This window comes from Nanorana parkeri, unplaced genomic scaffold (genome assembly GCF_000935625.1).
Source record: "Nanorana parkeri isolate BGI_ZX_2015 unplaced genomic scaffold, ASM93562v1 scaffold1451, whole genome shotgun sequence".
Taxonomy (NCBI): domain Eukaryota; kingdom Metazoa; phylum Chordata; class Amphibia; order Anura; family Dicroglossidae; genus Nanorana; species Nanorana parkeri.
In genome coordinates, this window is record NW_017307719.1 from 164419 (window position 1) to 185822 (window position 21404).

The following is a 21404-nucleotide window of genomic DNA, read 5'->3' on the forward strand; positions in this document are numbered from 1 at the left end:
ATTACTATACATACATGGATAACTGCATTCTGCACTATGGGCTAAGGCCTTCTACTCCCATTGATCTATGGGGGATCTTTTGAAACCCATGTTTGTTATCTAGTTGCAGGCTTCTTAAGCACTTGATGACTGGGGTGTTTACACCCCCTTCCTGTCCAGGCCATTTTTCAGTATTCAGCGCTGCAATACTTTGACATTTTAGACCCCTAGTGTCACCTTTGCACTTTAGGCCCCATTCACACTAATCGACATACCTTTTGCAGCGGATCCGCACGGCCGGGATAGCGCGACTTTCGGGGGGACGTTCCAGCGATGATCCAGCCATGGTAGCGCGACCTTTAGCGTTGGGCTCCATTGAAAAATTGCACAAAATCTGCCGAAAAAAAGGGTCCTGCTGGAGCGACAGCAACGAGCGATGGGCGACATGGAGCTAAGACAGCTCCATTGAATAGCATTGGCCGGCGACTTCTCGCGATATCGCGCGGCACAAATGCGCGGTATCGCGGTGGAAATCACTTAGTGTGAATGGGGCCTTACTGATGAATGACAGCTGCCTGCTGAGGCAGTTGAATGTCAACACAGCATGCAGTGGCTGTAAGCAATAGCCAGTGCTATTGGCTATTTTAAAAAGTTCTCTTTCAGGTTCTCCTCTGCTTATTGACAGCAGGCAGTGGGTGGGTGCAATAGCCAGCCTGCTATTGGCTATTGCAATCTAAAATAGCCAATAGCAGGCTGGCTATCGTTTCCAGCCACTGATGGGAGTTTTGACGGCGGCTTTCTACTGCCGGCAGAAGATGGGGCACAGGGAGCAGCGGGAGCATGAAGGGAGCAGCAGAAGAACAAGGGCAGCAGCGCAGGAATAGGGGCAGCAGCGAAGGGACATGTGCAGCAGTGGAGGAATTGCGGCAGCAGCGGAGGAACAGCGGGGCACCATCCGGAGAATGGTGGCACGCAGAGGCACAGAGATCTCTCCTTCCTGCTGGTGCTGGCTGCAGCGGTCTGTGTTCCCGCTGCCTCTTCATGGAACTTTGAAACTGAAACCGAAAACAAAAAAATTGTCAGGCCAAAACTTTTTTAACCTTATTAAAAAAGTTTTCATTATTTTTAAATTATTTTTTTTACTTTACTGCTGGGAGGACAAGGGAAAAATCAGAGGTCTAAACAGTCCTCAATCTCATTTTCTGCAGCCCCTGTTATGAAATAACAGGAAGCCTCTATACTTAGTGCTCCTGTCCAGTCATAAACTGGATATAGTATGAGTTACTCAATCATGAATGAACAGGAAGTGATGTAGATCACTTCCCATTCCTTCATAACTCGAACATAGTATGCACACTATGTCCAGTTATTTACAAACAATTAGCTGATTGCTGAGTGTTTGTATACCGCTCTCCATCCTGAATCACAGGAAAATGAGTGGGCAGTGGGGGAGGAGAGCTTCACCTCCTGTAATAGATCTCCTCCACTCACTCCTCTCCATCTTGACACAGGATGCCAAGCCGGGAGGTGCGGGGGGAGAATTCAGCCTCCTGTAACTATGACAGCTGTCACCACATCACTGGGCATCCTGAAAACTGTCACTACCTGCTCGGCCTCCTGAAAGCTTTTCTCCTCACACCTGGGTGCTGGCCACTGCATCAGAAGGCACACAGACCAGCGCCCAGCAGGGAGGAGAGAAGCTAGGGATACACTGAAATTTTGGCCGCATTTCCGGCCGTCATGGAACCTTCAGCATTTCGCCAAAAGTGCCATTTTTGGCCGAAATGTTTAGGTGGGTGACATTTTGGTGCATCCCTAGCTGTTTCTGTAATAGATGTTAAAATAAGTGGCAGTAGAGGGTGTAAAGGAAAATGTTGGCTGTGTAGTTACTACCGTAGTAGGATGTCACATGCTGGCTCTGTTGGTCTCATACTTTAGTCCCAGTTTCTCACATGGCTCCTTGAGAAAATGAAATGCCCACCCCCGTATTAGAGGCTTATTGGCCCCTGGTACTGCTCCTCCTTTTCCTAAAGTCCTGATGTGTAAATATAGTCTCCCCCATTCTGTGGAACTCTTTACCCCAACCTGTCCGTCTATCTCCTACTCTGACTACCTTTAGTCGCTCCCTTCAGACTCATCTCTTCAGGAAAGCTTATCCGACCTCAACCTAACTACTGAAATATCACTTTCTCAAACAATTCATCCCTACACAGCTACCTCCTCATGTATCACTTGCCCCTCCCTTTTAGATTGTAAGCTCTCCCGGGCAGGGCCCTCCTTACCATCTTGTCTTGAATTGAATTGTAATTGTAATGTCTTTCTTATATTGTAAAGCGCTGCGCAAACTGTTGGCGCTATATAAATCCTATATAATAATAATAATTGCATAACTGGTGCTTTTAATAAATGCCGGTAGTTTAGCTTTGAACCTGAGTCCGGTTGGAAATACATTCCTCAAGCTCTCAGTGCTTCATCTAAACACAACCAACAAGTCCAACCACAGCTAGTAAGTTTATGTTTATGAATAAAAATATCCATAAGCAAGCCAGCGTGTTTCAGGGATTCTGAAGTACGTCCATCACCAGGGCTAGAAAACATACCAGTAAATAGACACATAAATAAATGGGTTCTGAATTTATATGATAAAAACATGTGGAAAAGATAAATACTGTACATAAATAAGCATCCCACATTCACATCTGTGCACTGCAGCAACATGAAAGAAGCATGTTCTCACATGCGTTGCTGCAGTGTGCCAAAACACATGTCAATTTTTAATATGTGCTCCCCAACAGACTTTGTTGCCCCGTGTGCTTTCACGTGCATGACGATTGCACCAAAATGCATGGAAACAAAGCACTATGGGGGAAATTGATCAAAACTAGAGCAGAAATAATCAGGAGCAGTTGCCCATGGCAATCAATCAGCCTCTCCTCAGTTTGTTCAGTTAAGATTTGAAAATGAACGATAGAAGCTGATTGGTTGCCATACAAAGCTGGTTCACATTTTGTCTGCTCCAATTTTGATAAATTCCCCTCTATGTTTTTTCGTGTGGCACATTTCAGTAAAAAAAGGTGCAGGGACTTCTTTTGTGCAATTGTCGCATGTAGAGCAGCCTGTTAATTTTATTGTGATGCACATAAACACACTTTACATGCACGCATGCTGTCACACCCACACAATTGTGAATAGGGGATTAATAAAATTGTATACAGTAGTATAAAATTATTAAAATACAAACATTTTAAAACCATTGATAAAATGAATCATTGCTAAATGATGCAGCTGTATTTTATTCTGTACACATCGCTAGAGCATGGTTACATGACTAAAGAACACACAAACAACTAATCAAGGTAACAGTGCATACAGTAAAATGCGGGGGCACGGCAGTGATAAAAGAATGCTGAATCTGTAATCCCAATTGTATGAATGCTAGGATCACTCCAGCAGTAAAAATACCTGCTACAGCCTACCAAACCTATGAGTGTTAGGGCTTGTTCACACCAAATGCAGACCAGATCTGCACACGCAGTGCACTGTGTTATACCGCGTTTTTTTGCCGTGTTTTTGATGTGTTCCGGGCCCTTTTTGTTTGCAGAGGGCTTTCAGTGTGTTCCATGGTGTTTGCATGCGTTTTTTATGCGTTTGCATGCGTTCCGGAGCAGGAAAAATAGGTCTTGCTGCAGTTTTTTAACATGCTCTGGAACTGAACGCTGCGGTGTGAACTAGAGCCCAAAATACCATTGGAATACATTGGACACAGTTTTGATCCGTTTGCTCTGTAACTGCTTTGCATCTGGAATGCGCTTGGTGTGAACTAGCCCTTAGGTAACGCCGTGGTGCAGTGTACACACAATGAAGGTGTTTGGGATAAAAACAAAACACATTTTTTAATATAGTAAAGAAGGATTCTATTTTCTCAGTATTTAATTGCTGTCTGTGCATTCCCTTCCTGGTAACAAGTGCACCCTGAATTTCTCCAAGGATAGGAAGTGAAGGAAAATCTCCCCAGTGGGGTCAAACAGAAATAAAAGAGAGACATTTTAACTCTTCCTCACTCTGTCTAAAAAAACACCACCTGGATTTATGCTTTAAAGCTGAGCTCTAGCCTTTCCTTTCCTACAGGCTCCCCTTCTTTACTGAAATTGCTTGCTCTGATTTCAGTGCACACTATGAGCTTCTCACTGTGTCACATATAAGCTGCCTCATTTCCTTGCTGGACGACATCCAGCATCATCTAGCCCCTTCTTGCCTGGCCCAGTTGTTTCATTCATTAAATGTTATTTCTTTCAATCATGTAGGCTCAGTGTCACATGTGGGAGGTAACCTAAGGTGTATACATCCAAATGCAGTTTGCCTAGGAACTCCCACTCCTACAGATTGACTCATCTCAAGCCACTTTGATATTTGCATAACTTCTTTCAAGAGCCAGTCCACTGCGTGCATCAGGGCTGAGGACTTTTTGGAGGAGTACTAAGGCAGGGTGCTGTGATGGTTTCAGGAAGGTATGTACAGCCACCTACCAGCCCCTCCCACCAGCCATGATCAACCCACATTGCATAGAGAGGCACGGAGACCCAATTATGACATGACTGGGGCTAAAACAAGGTATGTCATGAAAATAGGAAGGTTTTGTTTAAAAATGTGATTCATATGTTGAGAAGGAGGGAAAGGAGGAACCAGGGAAGGCAAAATATAACCACATTAAGTTTCAGCTTTAACCCAGATTTTTCCTACACTGACTAAACTGGTTTGCTGTGTATGCTATTAAGTTGAATTCCATCATCCTTTATTGGTGACTGATTTAACATTCTGTTCACAGCACAGTGATTCCTGAAATTACAGGGAGTAAACATACAGTAATACCAGATGCACCGAACACTATATTAATATTGGCTTCAGTTCGTTTTGGAATGTTGTGCAAGTCTTAAAGAAGACCTTTGGGCAAAACTTTTATTAACCCTTGCACTGGGGCTACCCACGCACTGCAAGGGTTAACTGCTTGTTTTTGTCTAAGTGCTAAAATACAAAAACCGTCTGGCAGTCACAGCGCTCCTACCAGCCTGTCTCCTCCTGCACTGCAGTGATGGCATGCCCCTCGGCGTCCTCGCATCCATTACATAGTTTTTTGGACGTGATGACCTGAGGATCCTTAGACTGCTGCATCAGAGGGGGAGCGAGGCTGGAAGGATGGTTGTAAGAGCATGACTTAGAGAATCGCTTGAGTATAACTTTTTTGTTTTATCACCTAGACAAAATCGAGCAGTTAATCCTTGCAGTGCCAGGGTAGCCCCACTGGAAGGGTTAATAAAAGTCTTGCATGGAGTGCTTCTTTAAAACAAAGAGGTCCTAGTACTTTTATGGATAAAATATGTATCTAGAAATCCACTTAACCTCCCTGGCGGTCTGATTATTTTTTCCTTTTTTTGTTCCGTGTTTTTTTTTTAAATTCCTGCCGGTTCCTCCCCCCCAAATTAACCCCGAGCCACACTCGGCAATACCGCCAGGAAGGTTAAAAGAGTTCTTATGTTCTCCTGTGACCCAACGTTGGCATATAGTGTGCTAATGCCAGCTACATTATATGCTGACAGCGGTAAGCCACCCTACAGCCAGGAAGGATCCCGACAATATTGTTGGGATCCATCCGTCTCCATGATTGACGGCTGGCTCTGCCTCTCTAGAGCCTGCTGTGCCCGCCCCTCCCATGTCTTTCTGTCCATTGAACACTGAATGAGTAAAGAGGGGAGGAGGGAATCCCTGTGGGGAGTGGGGAGTGGTGACTGTCTGGATATATAGAGCTGGTGCTGCAGTGTCAGACGCAGGCTCTAAGTATTGGGAAGAGTATTGGAAATAGTATATTTTACTTTCCTAATACTTCTCCTTTGAAGACTTCATAAATGCTTACATTGGGCCCACTAGTCCAATTTACTTTACATTGTATATGTGTTTTGTTATATGCTGCGATCATTTTTTAAAATGTTCTCTTTGACTCATTACTGTGACCTATGAAATCCCATATATTAAAGCCTTTCTCCAGGTGACACTATGTACTGTGATTAATGGTGTGAGTGTACTGAGGGGAAGGGGGAGGAATTATTTAGAAGGCGACCTCTGGAGATGTGACTAAGGGGTTTCTTAATTGACTGGAGGCATCAAAAGAAATATAAGTAAAACATTTGTATTTGTTTTGAACAGATGACGGAGGGGGATGCGGGGGCTGTGAAGTACCTGTGTGTACTGGCTGTCATGCCCCCTGTCATCTGCGCTCTCAGTTGCAGTCTCTTTTGTCCAGCATTGTCGGATAGCGCTGTTGTGAAGGGAGGTATCTGATAATACTACAGTATATCATTGTTGCCTCTCCCCTATTAATGAGCTTTTTTACTGCTGTTCTACAGATAAAAGGTAGTGAGGTATAAGACATCTTTGGCAAAACAGCAGTTAGGCAGAGGTAGAGTGGTTAAACACATACACACAATTTTGGACACTCCCTGTGGCCTATCCTGATCTGTATTTCACAGGGTTGGAACACCCGACACAGATATTTCTGTTATTGGTCAACACTGTTGGTCTGTCATCTACCATTGCCTTCATATATACATTTTGGGGATGTGATTTTTTTTTTAGGCCTTTAATGGCAGATGTACTACTTTTGATGTGGTGATTTTGGTGACAACAACAGGTTTACTGGCAATTTAACCAAACAATATGTGCCCGAAACTAAACTATCTGACACTTGAATATTGCTGCTGTTACTGTGCACCACCGCAGTCTACGATGATAAAATAGAAGTCCTTAAAGCTGTTTACATTTTTGTGTAGAGGTAGACTTTCAAGGCCCTCTAAAACATTACCACTGCAGTATAACTAATAGTATATCTATTATAAAACTATTGCTGGTGGTTGTTTGAGTTCTTAGCAAATATTGCCAATTAGTAGACAATACCTTTTACAGTGTCCAAACTGTCTGTTATGATAAAAGTATTTGCTGCTGTGTAATATTATTAAAAACATAAAAGAGAATAGCAACTATTACTTAAATAAATTAAAATAATTTTTGAAAATGGTAGTGGGATGACAACCCAGAACCTTCACTTTAAAAGCAGAACTGTTGGTAGATATAAAATACCTTCATTTGGTCCAATTTTATGCTGTGTAACCATACCAAATCTTTTTATATACTGTATATTACATAATACCTCAGTTTCCTATAGATTTCTGCATAGCATGATTCAGGCTAGGACTGTAAGGGGCAACATGTAAGCAAATTAGGCTCTACTATACTGTGAAGTTCACAGGCATCTGGCCTTTATATTGGGCAAAGCACAAGGTTTACCTCATCTGTGTATTACTGCTCCTTCATTATCCAATCAGAGGCAAAGACAATCTTTTTTTGACATTTTGACATCCTTTTTTATGCATAGTGTACTATTCTATGCATAGTGTACTATTCTGGCATCTGCTGGTAGGAAAGAACTCTTGTGCACATACGCAGGTGTTATGTCATTCTGGCATGACCAATCAAGATAACCAAAGATTCCAAACCAAGAAAAAGACAAGACAAAAATGTTGGTGATGGCGAGGAAACTTGCAAATGACACATCATTGGAGGGGAGGCTTCTGCTTTATGCATTTTAGTTGTGAAGTTAGCTGTTTGTCTAGCTCCATTTTTCTAACCACACTGGTGCAGTTTAAGACCTGGCTACATCTGCCCAAACTTCTCACTTCTCACATCAATTTCCCACAAGCCTCACATTTTGTAGTGCCAAAATTGTTAGTTAATATAAGGAACTACAATTGTTTTAAATCATGGAGTCCCTTATTCTAGATGGTTTTTATTTCTAGGATGAAACTCCTGGTCTATATTTAAAGCTGAACTCCAGTTAAGCAAATATTGTCTAAATGCAAGAGGCATGTTCTTTCATACTTGAGCTTTGCTTTGTGCATTTCTTCCAGATCAATTCAGTATGAAACTTTTCCTCTGTGCTGGAGCTTCTGTAATAAAGACCAATGACTGCTGCTCTCTCTCTCATTGTGCAGGGTGACTGGTCTGGTATCCGCCCAATCCTCTAGTTTTCTACAGGCAGGCTGTAGTGATGGAAGCTACTGGGGCTTCCCACAGCTCTGCTCTCCGCATAGGCTACACATAGCATAGTGATGATGTTACTCCTAGTAGTGATGTTAATTATAGATTTACAAGGTAATATCTAAGTTAAGAAAGGCATTTAACTCAAAGTGGATTCATAGCGAGTTCAGCTTTAAATGTTGTCTACATGTTTAAAATTTTACCTTTTCATTAGCCATTTATGATTACTTGTGAAATCTCAAATGTTACAAAAAATTGGAAATTGGATGCCTTTCTTTTGTGTTGATACTTTATTCTTACATTTCAACATTTTGTTTTTTGGCAGGATGTGAATCAGACGTGGAACACAAATAATCCTGACTTCTCCTGGTGCTTTCATAAAACTGTTTTGTACTGGATACCCTGTTTCTATCTATTTATCTCTTCTCCATTCTACATTATCTACCTCCAACGCCATGGCCGAGGTTACATAAGGATGTCATTGCTTTCTAAAGCAAAGACTGTAGGTATTCTTTAATGCCATTTTACTAACTGAGCTTCCGTTTGAACTGTAGTAAAGTCAGTGTCCTCCTTGCAGCATAACTTTCTAGAAGACTGTATAATAAAATGAATCTTGTGTTTACGTATACATCGTTACCGAAAGGTCTTTCAATTTTGCTTTACACCAATTTGACTTTATAGGCAGATAGTTTTACTGTAAGTGTACTTATTCAGCTAATTGAGAAATCTACAGCCACAAGTGTACACAAGTATCAGAGCATGACTATGCCTATGAACAAATAAAATATTTACACAGATTAAAAAGGTACATAATAACACTTATTGCCAATAAATAGCAGTAAAATTTAATCCATGTATACTAACAAACTAATATTCACTACTCAGAATAGAAAACAGATAGTAAAAAAAAACCCTAAACAATTCTACCCATATATTAACAGTAAAAAGGTAAGAAAGGAGCAGATAGGCCCAATAAAGGACGAAAACGGGAAGTTACTCACAAGTGACAAGGAGAGGGCCGAGGCGCTGAACAATTTTTTTCTCCTCAGTATACACTCAGGAGGGAAACGGGTTCGACGTATGTGATAAAACACATAGTTCAACCGATAATATACCGCAATGGTTGACGGAAAGCGGAATAGAACATAGACTTAAAATGCTCAATGCAAATAAAGCAGTTGGAGCAGATAACCTTCACTCCAAGGTACTTAGGGAACTAAGCCAGGTTATAACAAGACCATTATTCCTAATTTTTAAGGAATCCTTAGTGACTGGTAGGGTACCATGTAATTGGCGGAGGGCTACGGTAGTCCCAATATTCAAAAAGGGGGCTAGATGCCAACCAGGGAACTATAGGCCGGTCAGTCTACCATCGGTAGTTTGTAAACTGTTAGAAGGTATAATTAAGGACTATTTGGTAAAATTTGTTAAGGATAAGGGCATAGTTAATGACAATCAGCATGGGTTCAGGAAAGACCGTTCCTGCCTGACTAACTTGCTAACTTTTTATCAGGGGGTAAGTAGAGATATGGATGGAGGGAGGCCGGTGGATGTGGTATATCTGGATTTCTCAAAGGCATTTGATACGGTACCACACAAGCGCTTACTTCACAAGCTGAGGGCTATGGGCATAGATGAGGTGGTGTGTACGTGGATAGAGAACTGGCTACGGGAACGTGTCCAGAGAGTATCTGTAAATGGCACCTTTTCGGACTGGGCTAGTGTAATGAGCGGTGTGCCTCAAGGATCTGTGCTGGGTCCGATACTGTTCAACCTATTCATTAATGACATCGGGGAGGGAATAAATAGCCATGTTTCCGTGTTTGCAGACGATACAAAAATAGGGAGGGTACTAGAAACGGATCGTGACAATATAACATTGCAGGAGGACCTGGATAAAATAGGGGAGTGGGCAATACTATGGCAGATGAGGTTTAATGTCGATAAATGCAAAGTAATGCACTTTGGACATAAAAATAAACAAATAGGCTATACAATCATGGGTATGCCACTAGGGAAGTCAGAAATAGAAAAAGATTTGGGGGTCATTGTAGACCACAAACTGAATGGTAGCTTGCAGTGCCATGCTGCGGTAAACAAAGCTAGCAGGGTCTTGTCCTGTATTTAGAAGGGGATGTATTGCAGGGACAAGTCTATAATTGTGCCTCTATATAGATCGTTGGTTCGGCCACATCTGGAGTACGCGGTCCAGTTTTGGTCGCCGGTACTGAGAAGGGATGTCCTTGAACTGGAGAGAGTCCAGCGGAGGGCAACCAAACTAATTAGGGGAATGGAGGACCAGAGCTATGAGACAAGGCTTCTGACCTTAAACATGTTTACGCTGGAATTAAGGAGATTAAGGGGGGATATGATTTTCATGTACAAGATGTTCAATGGTGACAGCAACATTGGCAACAAACTGTTTGAGATTAACTCCATTACAAAGACTAGAGGCCACCACCTAAAGTTGGTAGAGAAAAAATTCCAGCACAATGGGCGAAGAGGGTTCTTTACAGTAAGAGCGGTTAAGGTCTGGAACTCACTGCCATCGGCAGTGATTTCAGCCAAGAGTGTAGATTTGTTCAAGAAACGTTTGGACAATTTCTTGAGGGACCGTAATATCCAGGGATACCAGTATCCCTTAGAATGAGATGATGCGTGGACCTATATGGGTTGGACTTGATGGACGTATGTCTTTATTCAACCCCAAATACTATGTAACTATGTAAAACTATACAGATAAATATGAATATAGATATAAACACCATGGGAGCAATCTGCATGTTCACAAACACCTCAAATGTTCAGCTTGTGAGGAAATAAGCACTAACCACTATACAGAGAAAATTAATAAACTCTCTGTCTACATGATATGTAAAAAAAAAGTCACAAGAACCTCCTTGTTACTTACAGCTAAACTGTTGCATAAGGTACATAAGGATTTGGCTCCAAAAGAGGGATGGTAGGGAGCTAATATATATTCACACACATCAATAAAACAGTTTTTAAGTTAATTGGCTTCCTAGCTCCTAGGAAGAAAGAAATATATAACATTTTGTTTAAGGTCATGCAAATGAAGGGCTTGCTACAATCTATGACCTACTATAGTGTTCTCTTTTTCTGCAGCTCGGTGACTCACTGCCTTAACATAATCACCTATGAAAATTCTATAAAATAAATCAAGCCGTACATTTACTAGAATCTGTCAAGGACAAAGCATATTCTTTCCATCATGGAACCATTTAACTTTAAGCAATAAAGCATAGCATGTATGTTTGCCTTTCTTTGTGTTCATAAAACAGAGTTCTCTGTATATGAGACCCATGCAGGGCAATTAACTAGTAAACAGGGCTGTTACTAGAATGATCAGGCTGGGAATAGGAGCTGGCCTATACTTCTCTGCTTGGTACTGTCCTGGGTTCATTGTGACTATAAAAACAGTCTTTACATGAAGCAAGCTCCCAGCTGTATGCATCCCTTGGGGTTTGGCAGTGATTTGAACACAATTTCTGCTTTAAGGTTGAGGAAACAGAATGATAAAATATTCATAATACCAATCATAAATACTGTAAAGGCCTATTCACACTATGGCATTGTGGTAACACATGTCTTACTGCAATGCATGGTACATGCGTTTAACAACTTGCTGTCCGGGGCAATTTCTTACTATTTGCACACACATGATGAAATCTGATTTTTTTGCTAGAAAACAGCTTAAAACCCCCAAACAATTACTGGGTATATATTTTCTGAAAGCAGAGGCCATGTAGATTTAAAAAAAATGCAAGTTGCAAGTTTTCATGTCGTACGGTATTTGCGCAAATGTTTATCAAACCAGTATTTTTAGGATAAAATACACTAAAATTAAATTTAGTGCATAGAAACAGAATATAATACCCAAGTTTATGGTAGAATATAAAAGACGGGGCCACATCGGGTAAATAGATACCAAACATGTTAAGCCTTAAAATTGCATTCGCCCGTGAAGCTGCCAAAAACTCCAATACCCAAAACTTCCCATAGGGGACATTTTAAAAGCTTTTACCGCTCATCAGTGTAGTGATAACGGTGACTAATGGCTCTAAAATGATTGCTCTCACTCTGACGTTTGCAGCGATATGTAACATGTGTAGCGCAATTTTTGTTTTTGCACGTAGGCGCATCCGCGCGCGTTTGTGTTGTATGTGCGTGCACGTGGGGGGCAGGGGACTTTTTTTTTTACTGTTACCTTAACCAGTTGACATCCGGGGTGTTAAACCCCCTTCCCATCCAGGCCATTTTTCAGTATTCAGCGCTGCGGTACTTTCACTGACATTTATTCCGTCATGCAGCGCTGTACTGAAATGAATTTTATACCCTTTTTTGGGGACACATAGAGCTTTCTTTTGGTGGTATTTATTCACCACTGGGGTTTTTATTTTTTAATATATTAAAGAAAAATGACAAGGAAAAAAAAACAGTTTCCCCTATATTAAATTCTAAAACATTTATAATTACCCAATATTTTGGTAAAATATAAAAGACGGGGTCACGTCGGGTAAAGAGACACCAAACATGTCAAGCCTTAAAATTGCGCATGCGCGCGAAACCTCAAAAAAACTACATTACCCAAAATTGGCCATAGGCGACGATTCCTGCCCGTGCGGAAAAAAATGCCGTCTGGACACGGCAACCCGCTGATGCGAGTCTGCCGTCCGTCCATTTTTTCTTAACGGGCGGACGGCAAGAGGTTAATGTTTTTACATTTTAAACACTTTTTTTTTTTTTTACACTAACTTTATTGCTATCACTAGCAAGCTCCCTATGTAATAGCAGACAGGCTGTGACAGGTCCTCTTTATGGAGACATCAGGGGTCTTTCAGACCCCTAATGTCACCTAGGGACCCCAAAGAAGCTGAGGAAGCAGAGATCTGCTGTAAGAGCCAGATAATGTACACAGTGACACCGGAAGTGATGTAATGCACATCACTTCCAGGTCCAGTGATCTGAGGAGGGTCAGCAGCTGGAAGCCTGCTGATCTCTCTCCGATCATTGCTGGGAGATCCGCCATGCCGGTCCTGGGCCCGCACGGGGGACAGTGAAGCCCGGGGAAGCCGGCAGGGGGTGGGGCAGCGCATTCCTCGGATGGGTACAAACGATTCGGCGGCTGTATAGACGCCGGATCGCTTGTATCTTAACAGCCATCGCCGGCTGTTTAAAATGACAGCAGCTGTGTTCTTGGTACAAGCACTTCTACGGGCCGCCGTATATTTACAGATTGCAGCCCAGAAGTGGTTAATCTTGGTGCCCCAACCCTGAGTTGGCAATTTCTATATTTGGTTGATGTTATGTGGTGCATTTCAATTAGAATGGCGCTCCAACGCACTTTGCATCCTGATATCTGTTGCAGCATAATGCACTAATGTGCAATGGTACATGCACCTTTTTTGGTGGGATTTGGTGTGTTAGACAGCCCATTTATATGAATGAACAGCCTTACTGCAATGCACATTAGCCACATTTGCTAACACACTGCAATGGTGTGAATTAGCCCTAAACAATTGTGTATTTATGTTTTCTGTGTAATTGGTTTTGTACTGTTCTTAAGAATGACCTTGTTCATAATACTTCTTTTTTGTTTCCTTTTAGTGTCTTGCTGCATTGCTGGTGTTAATCTGTTATACAGACCTTTTCTACACTGTCTGGAATTTGACACATAATATCCCGGAACCACCAGTGCTCCTTATCAGTCCACTAATCGTTGGAGCCACAATGGTAATGAAAAGCACACTGAATTCTTTACGTATAGCTTTTACCCATGTTATGTTCAGTAAAAAAGGTTTACGCATGGAGACCGTCCCCACATCCCCTTCCTATTTTTTAAGTCTGTAGGAGCAAATAAGTTTTCTCATTTTGCAGCATGGCCTCTTTTAGCCCATCCTCCATCAGTTTGTAACACGTTTTCATAAATTAAACAGGTGATGCTAGAAATATGGAGCTGCTATTGCTGAATTATCATCATTCTTATTCTGGCTTCACTATCTGGTGAATTACAGACCAGAAAAAAAGCATGCAACCAGAGAAATCAGAAAAACCTGAGCACACACCCTGCACATTTTTTCCGGGTAGTGACTCACTACATACGAAGACTAAGATCAGGATTGCAGCCCTAAACCTGCCCCTTTAAAGAAACTCTTTCTCGATACAAAAACAAAACCCAGTAAAGCCATAGCTGTAAAAGAAGAAAATACTTTTCTTTCCTGTTACCTGTGCTGCTAAACACCACTCTGATGCCATAAATGTGTCACACGAAGTCCATTGGGGAACCAAGACTTCTGGGGCAAATAATCTTCTGGGTCTCTGCAGCGCTCTTTGGTTCCTCCTTCTGGCTGGGTTCACACCATTTTCCGGACCAGATCTGGAACATAGTGCATTGCATTTTTGCCGCGATTTTGCCAGGATTGGAATTTTTTTAAAGTTTTTTTTTTTTAGCTTAAAATGGTCTTACAGGTGCTTTGCAGATGTTTTTGATGCATTCCAGACCAGACAAAATAGGGCAAGCAGTATTTTTCTGGTCTGGTCTGGAACGGACTGTGCTGACCAGACCAGAAAATAGAGGCCAGAAATAGCATAGGGATAAATTGGGATGCATTTTGGGTCCGGAAACAGTCTGCTCTGGTCTGGAGGTAATCTGGATGTGGTGTGAATGGACCCTCTAACCTTCACATTAATACTGTATTCTGTAATGCGTGGAAGTTAATGGGAGGGATTAGTGAGAGCTGCGGATGATTCCAAAGCATTGGATGGGTGTATGATAGTGTGGGCAGCAGGAAAAGTAAGTAGTTACTGTCTTCTTATACACATATGACTTTGCTGGGTCATCCATGGCAGCTCCCATATTTCTACCTGTGGGAAATACAACAGCATATCTTATGTCTTTTGAGCTGTAGATGGCGCTGTAGTGCAATGCTAGCCTATGCTATCCTGTATGTCCATACTTATCTATGATATATACAGGAAGTTCCCTCTATGCTGTATAATGCTGTATTCTGATGTAATGTTCTCATAAGCAAGTAAAACTTAATTCAGTATTCCTCAAGATCTCAGTGCTTCATCTAAACACATAACCAACACTACCCACACAGGATTCTTTAAATCTAAGAAACCATATCAGTTTTCAGCTGGAGCTTTGTGCTATATTTCTCTGATATCTATACTACCTATCACCATGAAAAATTATTGTGAAGGTGTAGCACCCCCTGACGTCAGGAGGCAGGGGGAGCAGACATTTTACCTCTGGGATAAGTCCTTAGCCGGTATGTGAAAGCAACAGTCACTTCAAGGATTTTTCTAATGGTTTATTACATGAACTGCAAAAATAAGTAGAGAGGGTTAGGGCTGCAGACATCTCGAACAATACAGAACTCCAGACTCACCAACTACTTTCCAGCTTCACAGTGTAAAGGGCCTTTAAACAGAAAATATGGAGACACTGTGTCAGAGAGCCCTAGCTGGCTAGCAGGCATGTATGAGATCTCCCCTGGGTGAGACACTAGACTTCTCCAAGCTAGTCCAAGCTCATCCTGGTTTCTCCAGCAGAGGAAGTTCCTCCCTGGCTCTCCATCCCAGGAACAATTCCTGACCCTGGCTGGGTGCACACCTGACCACCTGCAGACTTTAGGCCTGGTCAGACAATTTACACTGCACACACCTTCACCCAGGCAGGAGGCCCGGGAGAAGACCTAGCATATGGCCAACTCCAGATATTTTTGTCCTCCCCCAGCATGTACCACTGGCCATGAAACTCCTAGTGATTGGATGGAGAGACATAGATATCCATAATGCCCCATTATTGGTATCTCTGTTCTAAGACTAGGTCACACCCAGCAGCAGGCAGATGCAATCAAAAATAGAAGACTTGGGGATAACCAAATCATTACAGACTATACAATCAGCTAGACTGGATACAGTCCTAGCACAACCAAATTTAAGCAGTCACCCCACTTAGGGCAAGGTGGCTATACAGGATTTCAGTAACATCATTGCACATGTAGCTAGGAGAAGCTGTCACTGACTAAAGCTGGCCATACATAGGACAACTTTTCTCTGGATTCTGATGAACTGGCTGAAATTCGAGCCATGGGTGGTACTGTCTGCACTCTTCCACTTGACAAAAGCTGATTTTTCAATTTACTTTTCTCAAAGAAGCCAGCCTGAAAATGTTTGGCCAAAAAGTGCCTGCATCCAATCACATCTCAATACCTGGAAGCAGGAGATTCGGTCAACTCCCAGCAGAATCTGATTTTTTTTTCTATTCAGCCCATAGGCTGAACAAAAAAAATCTATTAGTGTATGGTCAGCCTAAGGCTTCTGGATGTCTTTCTTCTAGACATAAGCAGTAAAGGTGCCCTAGCATTTAGTTTTGTTCCCATTGACTCCTTACAGTCACTTATGCCATGACTGCAGCAAACTTAGCCATCGTCTTCAGCTTTAGTTAATTAACAGCTACAGTGCAACTCTGTAGACAAAACTCAAATAATATGTCCCAATTTCTCTAATTCCTAGCAGCTCTCCATAATAATATTACCAATATTAAGCAACTGTATAGATGTTGGTGTCTTGCCAGGAAAATAGAGATAAAGACTTAATAGAGTGAATGAAAGCACTATTGATGTTAATCTCTTGCATTACCAAAGGGTATTTTCCTTACTTTATTTTTTTGATTGACAGCTTCTCGCTGCCTGTCTTATTCAGTTTGAAAGAATGAAAGGTGTGCGGTCATCGGCTCTCCTGTTAGTGTTCTGGATCTTGGCTCTAATATGTTCAGTCTTCCAGCTTCGAACTAAGATCACAACTGCCCTTTCACAGGTAAATATAACATTTGTTACTTGTAAAGTCAGGAAGAATAACTGAGTTTTTAGAGAAAGTTGCAATAAATGTGAAAAACAGTGTAACTAAAGTTTGAAATCTTCCTTTACTGAACATCCAAAATTGTTTACAATTTAACTTTTTTACTGAGCTGAGAAAGACCAGGATGCTTTTCTTAGGAAAAAACATCCATGGTTTATCAGTTTCCTGCACCTGTGTTGGGTGCATTCCTCCTAATTTTCAAGATATTACATTTAATGGGAAGAATCTGGTTCAGGGCCTAACTTACTTACTTCCATGCTTGAGATGTTCTTAGTTAAGAGTGATTTCTGTGAATGGTGCCCCCGTTCGCACACATGTCCAGTGTCTTGTTGCCATGGGAGAAGTTTAGGTATTTAGGTATACCATGACTCCCCAGACCAAATTTTTCTAGAATTTTCTGTTGAGGAATACTTTTGAAGGACAGGGAGTACCAACATTCCATAGCAGCAGCCCTGATTCTCAAGCAAAACAAAAGGAGAGAGACCGAAGCGCAACTACCTAGCGCAGAGATTAGGGTGTAGTTGGGAACGGAGTATAGGAGTATGGATAGTCTTAAAATCACTTCTGGGGGTCGGACATGGGCTCCAATTATGGATGCATCATTAAGCTTGTGATGCTGTTGCGTGTAGGTGCTTTGTTGGTCCTCAGTGGTGGTGGCGATTGGAAATGTGTTTTTTCAACTCACCATAAGGTTATCAGTGATGCGATCTCAGCGACGTGGGTTCTAAGATGAGTGGGTTGTGGTCCTGGGAGCGATGTGATGGATGAGTCCAGATGTGTTGGATTGGTTGTGATGTGGGATCGACGGTGTGGGTCCTGTTAATGGTATCCTTGAAGGTGATGTGGTGGTTCAGTAGAAGTCCTGGAGGTGGATGAATCACTCTGGCATTGAATAAATGAACATCAAGATTTGAATGTCATCTTCTGAGTGCTGGTGATCCTCATTTTCTATGGATTGATGTACAAGGCGCCAACCGTGATTATCACTACAAGCACCGCCATTGCTATTGGTCCTACACGATGTAAGGAGTGCAGGGGGACACATCTGCATACAACGCTGAATTATTAGTATCTCAGCTTGTTTTTTTTTGTTTTTTTTATCTGAACTCCAGAATAGTATTCACTTTATGTAACACAGTGAAGCAGAAAAAACCTTATTATAATAGTAGGTACTTACATGTCATTACCTTTATACCCCAGGAGCTAACTGTGCATCCAAAATCCCTGGTTTATTAAACAGGCACATTCTATTTCCTATGGCTCTGGATGCACTGTTGGATCCTGGGCCACAAATATATTATTTTCATGGCTTCACCTAAATTAGTATTAAACACCTTGGTTGGATGGAATGAAAAGTAAATACCTTTACACAGCCATTTTCTGGAGTGCTTGTGGTTCCTTCCGGGTCCACCTTGCTAGAACCTTTCAGGTTATTATTTTATTGTAATGCATTGTAACTCTATGTCCTCTCTTTTGATTTGTGCAGACAATGGAGATTGACAGGATGCGCTACACGCTTTTCATGTTGTATTTGGTGCTGGTGCTGTTTCAATGCATTCTGTCATTTTTCAGTGATCAGCCTCCATTTTTCTCCACCATGAAGAATGAGTTGGTATGTGACTTGTATTTGTACTTCTTAGTTTTCTTTACTTCATAGTGTATGGAATGTACATTTTGTTAAAAAAGAAAAAAAGCAGACAGGATGACCTAACAACACTGTCAAATTAGAAACTTTAGATACCTTATCTTAATATCAACCACAGTGTTTCTATCAGGAAAGGTTTCTTTTAGCAGTCACTCGTCACAGAATGCAGTTAAAACTGAACTCCTGGTTAAGTGAAAAAATTACCCCTGTGGTGGGACCTCCCCCGCACTGCAAGGGTTATTTAATTTATTTGCTTGGTTTGTCTGGGGGTCGAAGAATAAGCAATTATACTTACGGTTTACCTTTACCTTTTACTTACCTTATTCCTCGCTCCCTTGGCAGCCGGCGCTCTCTGACGCTCAAGAATGTGGCAAGGTCTTTGCTGTCCTTGCGTACAATGCAGGACACCTAGACCAGCATTGTACGTGATGATGTTGGAATGCCTCAAAACTGGCGGAGCTGAAAAGGGGGACCGTTTGTGAAGTGTGGAAGAAACCTATGGAAGTGGGTAAAATGTAAATATAAGGCAAATTAAGGAGTTCGCTTGATAGGTCACCTGCTCCACTATTAACACTTACCTAATGTGCATCCCAACAGTGGGGCTCTCTTTGTGTTACTCTCTGTAAGTTTGCATCTAGCAATGCCCCATTTTTCAGGAGCCATGTGTGCTTTACGGTAATGTGTCCTTATTATTTTTGCACCTAATTCCGCAGCTGTTATAGGTTCCACTGGTATGAGCAAATGGGGTTGATTTACTAACCTTATAAACACACCACGAACGTGTATACACCTCTGCAGTGTGTTCCCTCCCAGCATGATCTATGGGTGGAATCTAAACACCTTTGTAATGTGTACACACCCAGCAGGTGTGTTGTGCAAAGCCCTGAAGGAATTCCAAGGTGATGTTGGGTAAATTAGCTCTATGTTGTGTTGCTTGCGTTGATGAATGCAAGGAATGTAAATGCATGAGCTAACCATTTTTGTCTAAACTGTGAAGCAGCATTATACAGATACTCCTCGCTTAACGACTTACCTGTTTTGCGACCACTCGCACTTACGACCGTCCTCCGAGCGACCTCCGACCTCGCGCGTCAGCGCTAGTGCGACGTGTCGCCGGGGGAAATGACGTCCTCCGTTCTTCACAGCGCGTCCCCGTGAGTATTTTCATTGCCCGATGTACAGTACACTGTTCAGTACTGTACATCGGCAACGCTATACAGTACTGTACTAATGCAGTACAGTACTGTATAGAGTTCCTCACTTAACGACCAATTCATTTAACGACCTGGTCGTAGGAACGGAACTCGGTCGTTAAGTGAGGAATACCTGTATATGCATCATGTGCATGATTTTTCCATATATGGCATTAGTGGAAATATGCTTTTAGAGACTTTTTGGTTGATAAATACGTTTTGCTGTGTGAAAATCACACACACCTGGTGTGTGTGTGTGTGTTTAGGTTAGTAAATCACCCCCAATGTGTCACCTTAGTAACAGGAGTTGACTGCAAACCGTTTTATCACCAATGTGTTTTATAATACGGTACACACAAAAGAATGGTAATTTTGCTTCTGGGTGGGACAGAAGCCTGCTACATACAGTAGTTGTATAGTTAGTCAGGTTGAGAAAAGATGCATCAAGTCTGACCAATAGAGAATACATTAATAAAAAAAAAACCTAAACCCAGAGTGAATTTAGAGACCTAAAAGGGAAGGAAAATCCTGCCTGAACCCCTAGGGCAAACATATCAACCGGATACTCTTTGGATCAACAAAATCTTGCCAAGATTTTATGCTACCTCCCTACATACTCCAGCGTGGGTGAGGCTTTAGTGGGCTCATAGATAATGTGGTATCTAAACATCTAAACATGATGCTCTGCAATTTCACAGGTAGTGATGGTCCGGATGTTCGAGTCGACCAATAGTTCGACTCGAACATCGGCAGTTTGTGTGTTTGGTGAACACACGAACTGTCAGGGCATTCGGTGGGCTGTTCGCCTGCCGAGCGCCCCACAAGGCACTGCGCACCGCACAGTGCCTTGTGAAGCCCTGATTGGGTAAACCAATGCACCTGACCACAGGTCAGGTGCAAGACTTTACCCAATCACAGCACAGTGCACTGTGAGAGCCACGATTGGGCAAAGTCATGATGACTTTGCCCAATCATGGCTCACACAGCTAAGTCCTGTCAGGTACCGGACAAATGTAAACGGTTGGGCGGAGCTAGCTAGCTGTCGCCGCTAGCTCCGCCAAATTGTTTATATTTTGCCGACATCTGTCAGAATGCCATTCTGCAGCAGGAGTTCGTCACGAGGCGGTGTCGGGTTTTAAAAATTTTTTTACATTTCTATTTACTTTTAATTTTTTTATTTTTAATTACATTTATTCATCATCATCATGGACAACGCTGGACATCGTGATTGACCCTGAATTACGTCGGTGGATCCATTTTTTTTTTTTTTTAAATAAAAGACTTTTCAAAAAAATTATTTTTTCAAGTACCCCTTACTCATTCACAAGGGGGAGGCCGCATCTGGGTGCCCCTTTATTAACCCCTTCGTGACTGACGACGTACAGTGTACGTCGCCAGCATCGGGGCTGTTTAAACAGACTCCCGGTGACTTTTGCCACCGGGAGTCTGTTTAAACTTGTAGAGCCGACTGTCGGCTTTACAACAGAAGCGATCCTGGCGACTTGCCTGTCCCCAGATCGCTTCTGCGTCCCGAAGAAGGGGCCGCCCCCCCCCGCCGGACACCCCCGCCGTGCTTCCCGGGCTCCGTTGCCCCTCCTACGGGCCCGCGACCG

General features: G+C 42.3%; 1 protein-coding gene across 1 annotated transcript in view; it reads left to right on the plus strand.

The window, feature by feature from the left end:
- Positions 1 to 21404, plus strand: part of LOC108798328 (multidrug resistance-associated protein 1-like) — a 119497-nt gene that overhangs the window by 6144 nt on the left and 91949 nt on the right. Inside the window, exons 2-5 of the mRNA XM_018570068.1 lie at positions 8390 to 8566; positions 13693 to 13818; positions 16774 to 16911; positions 18440 to 18565. Coding sequence (XP_018425570.1) covers positions 8390 to 8566; positions 13693 to 13818; positions 16774 to 16911; positions 18440 to 18565 — 567 coding nt within the window. The remainder of the gene's footprint in view (positions 1 to 8389; positions 8567 to 13692; positions 13819 to 16773; positions 16912 to 18439; positions 18566 to 21404) is intronic.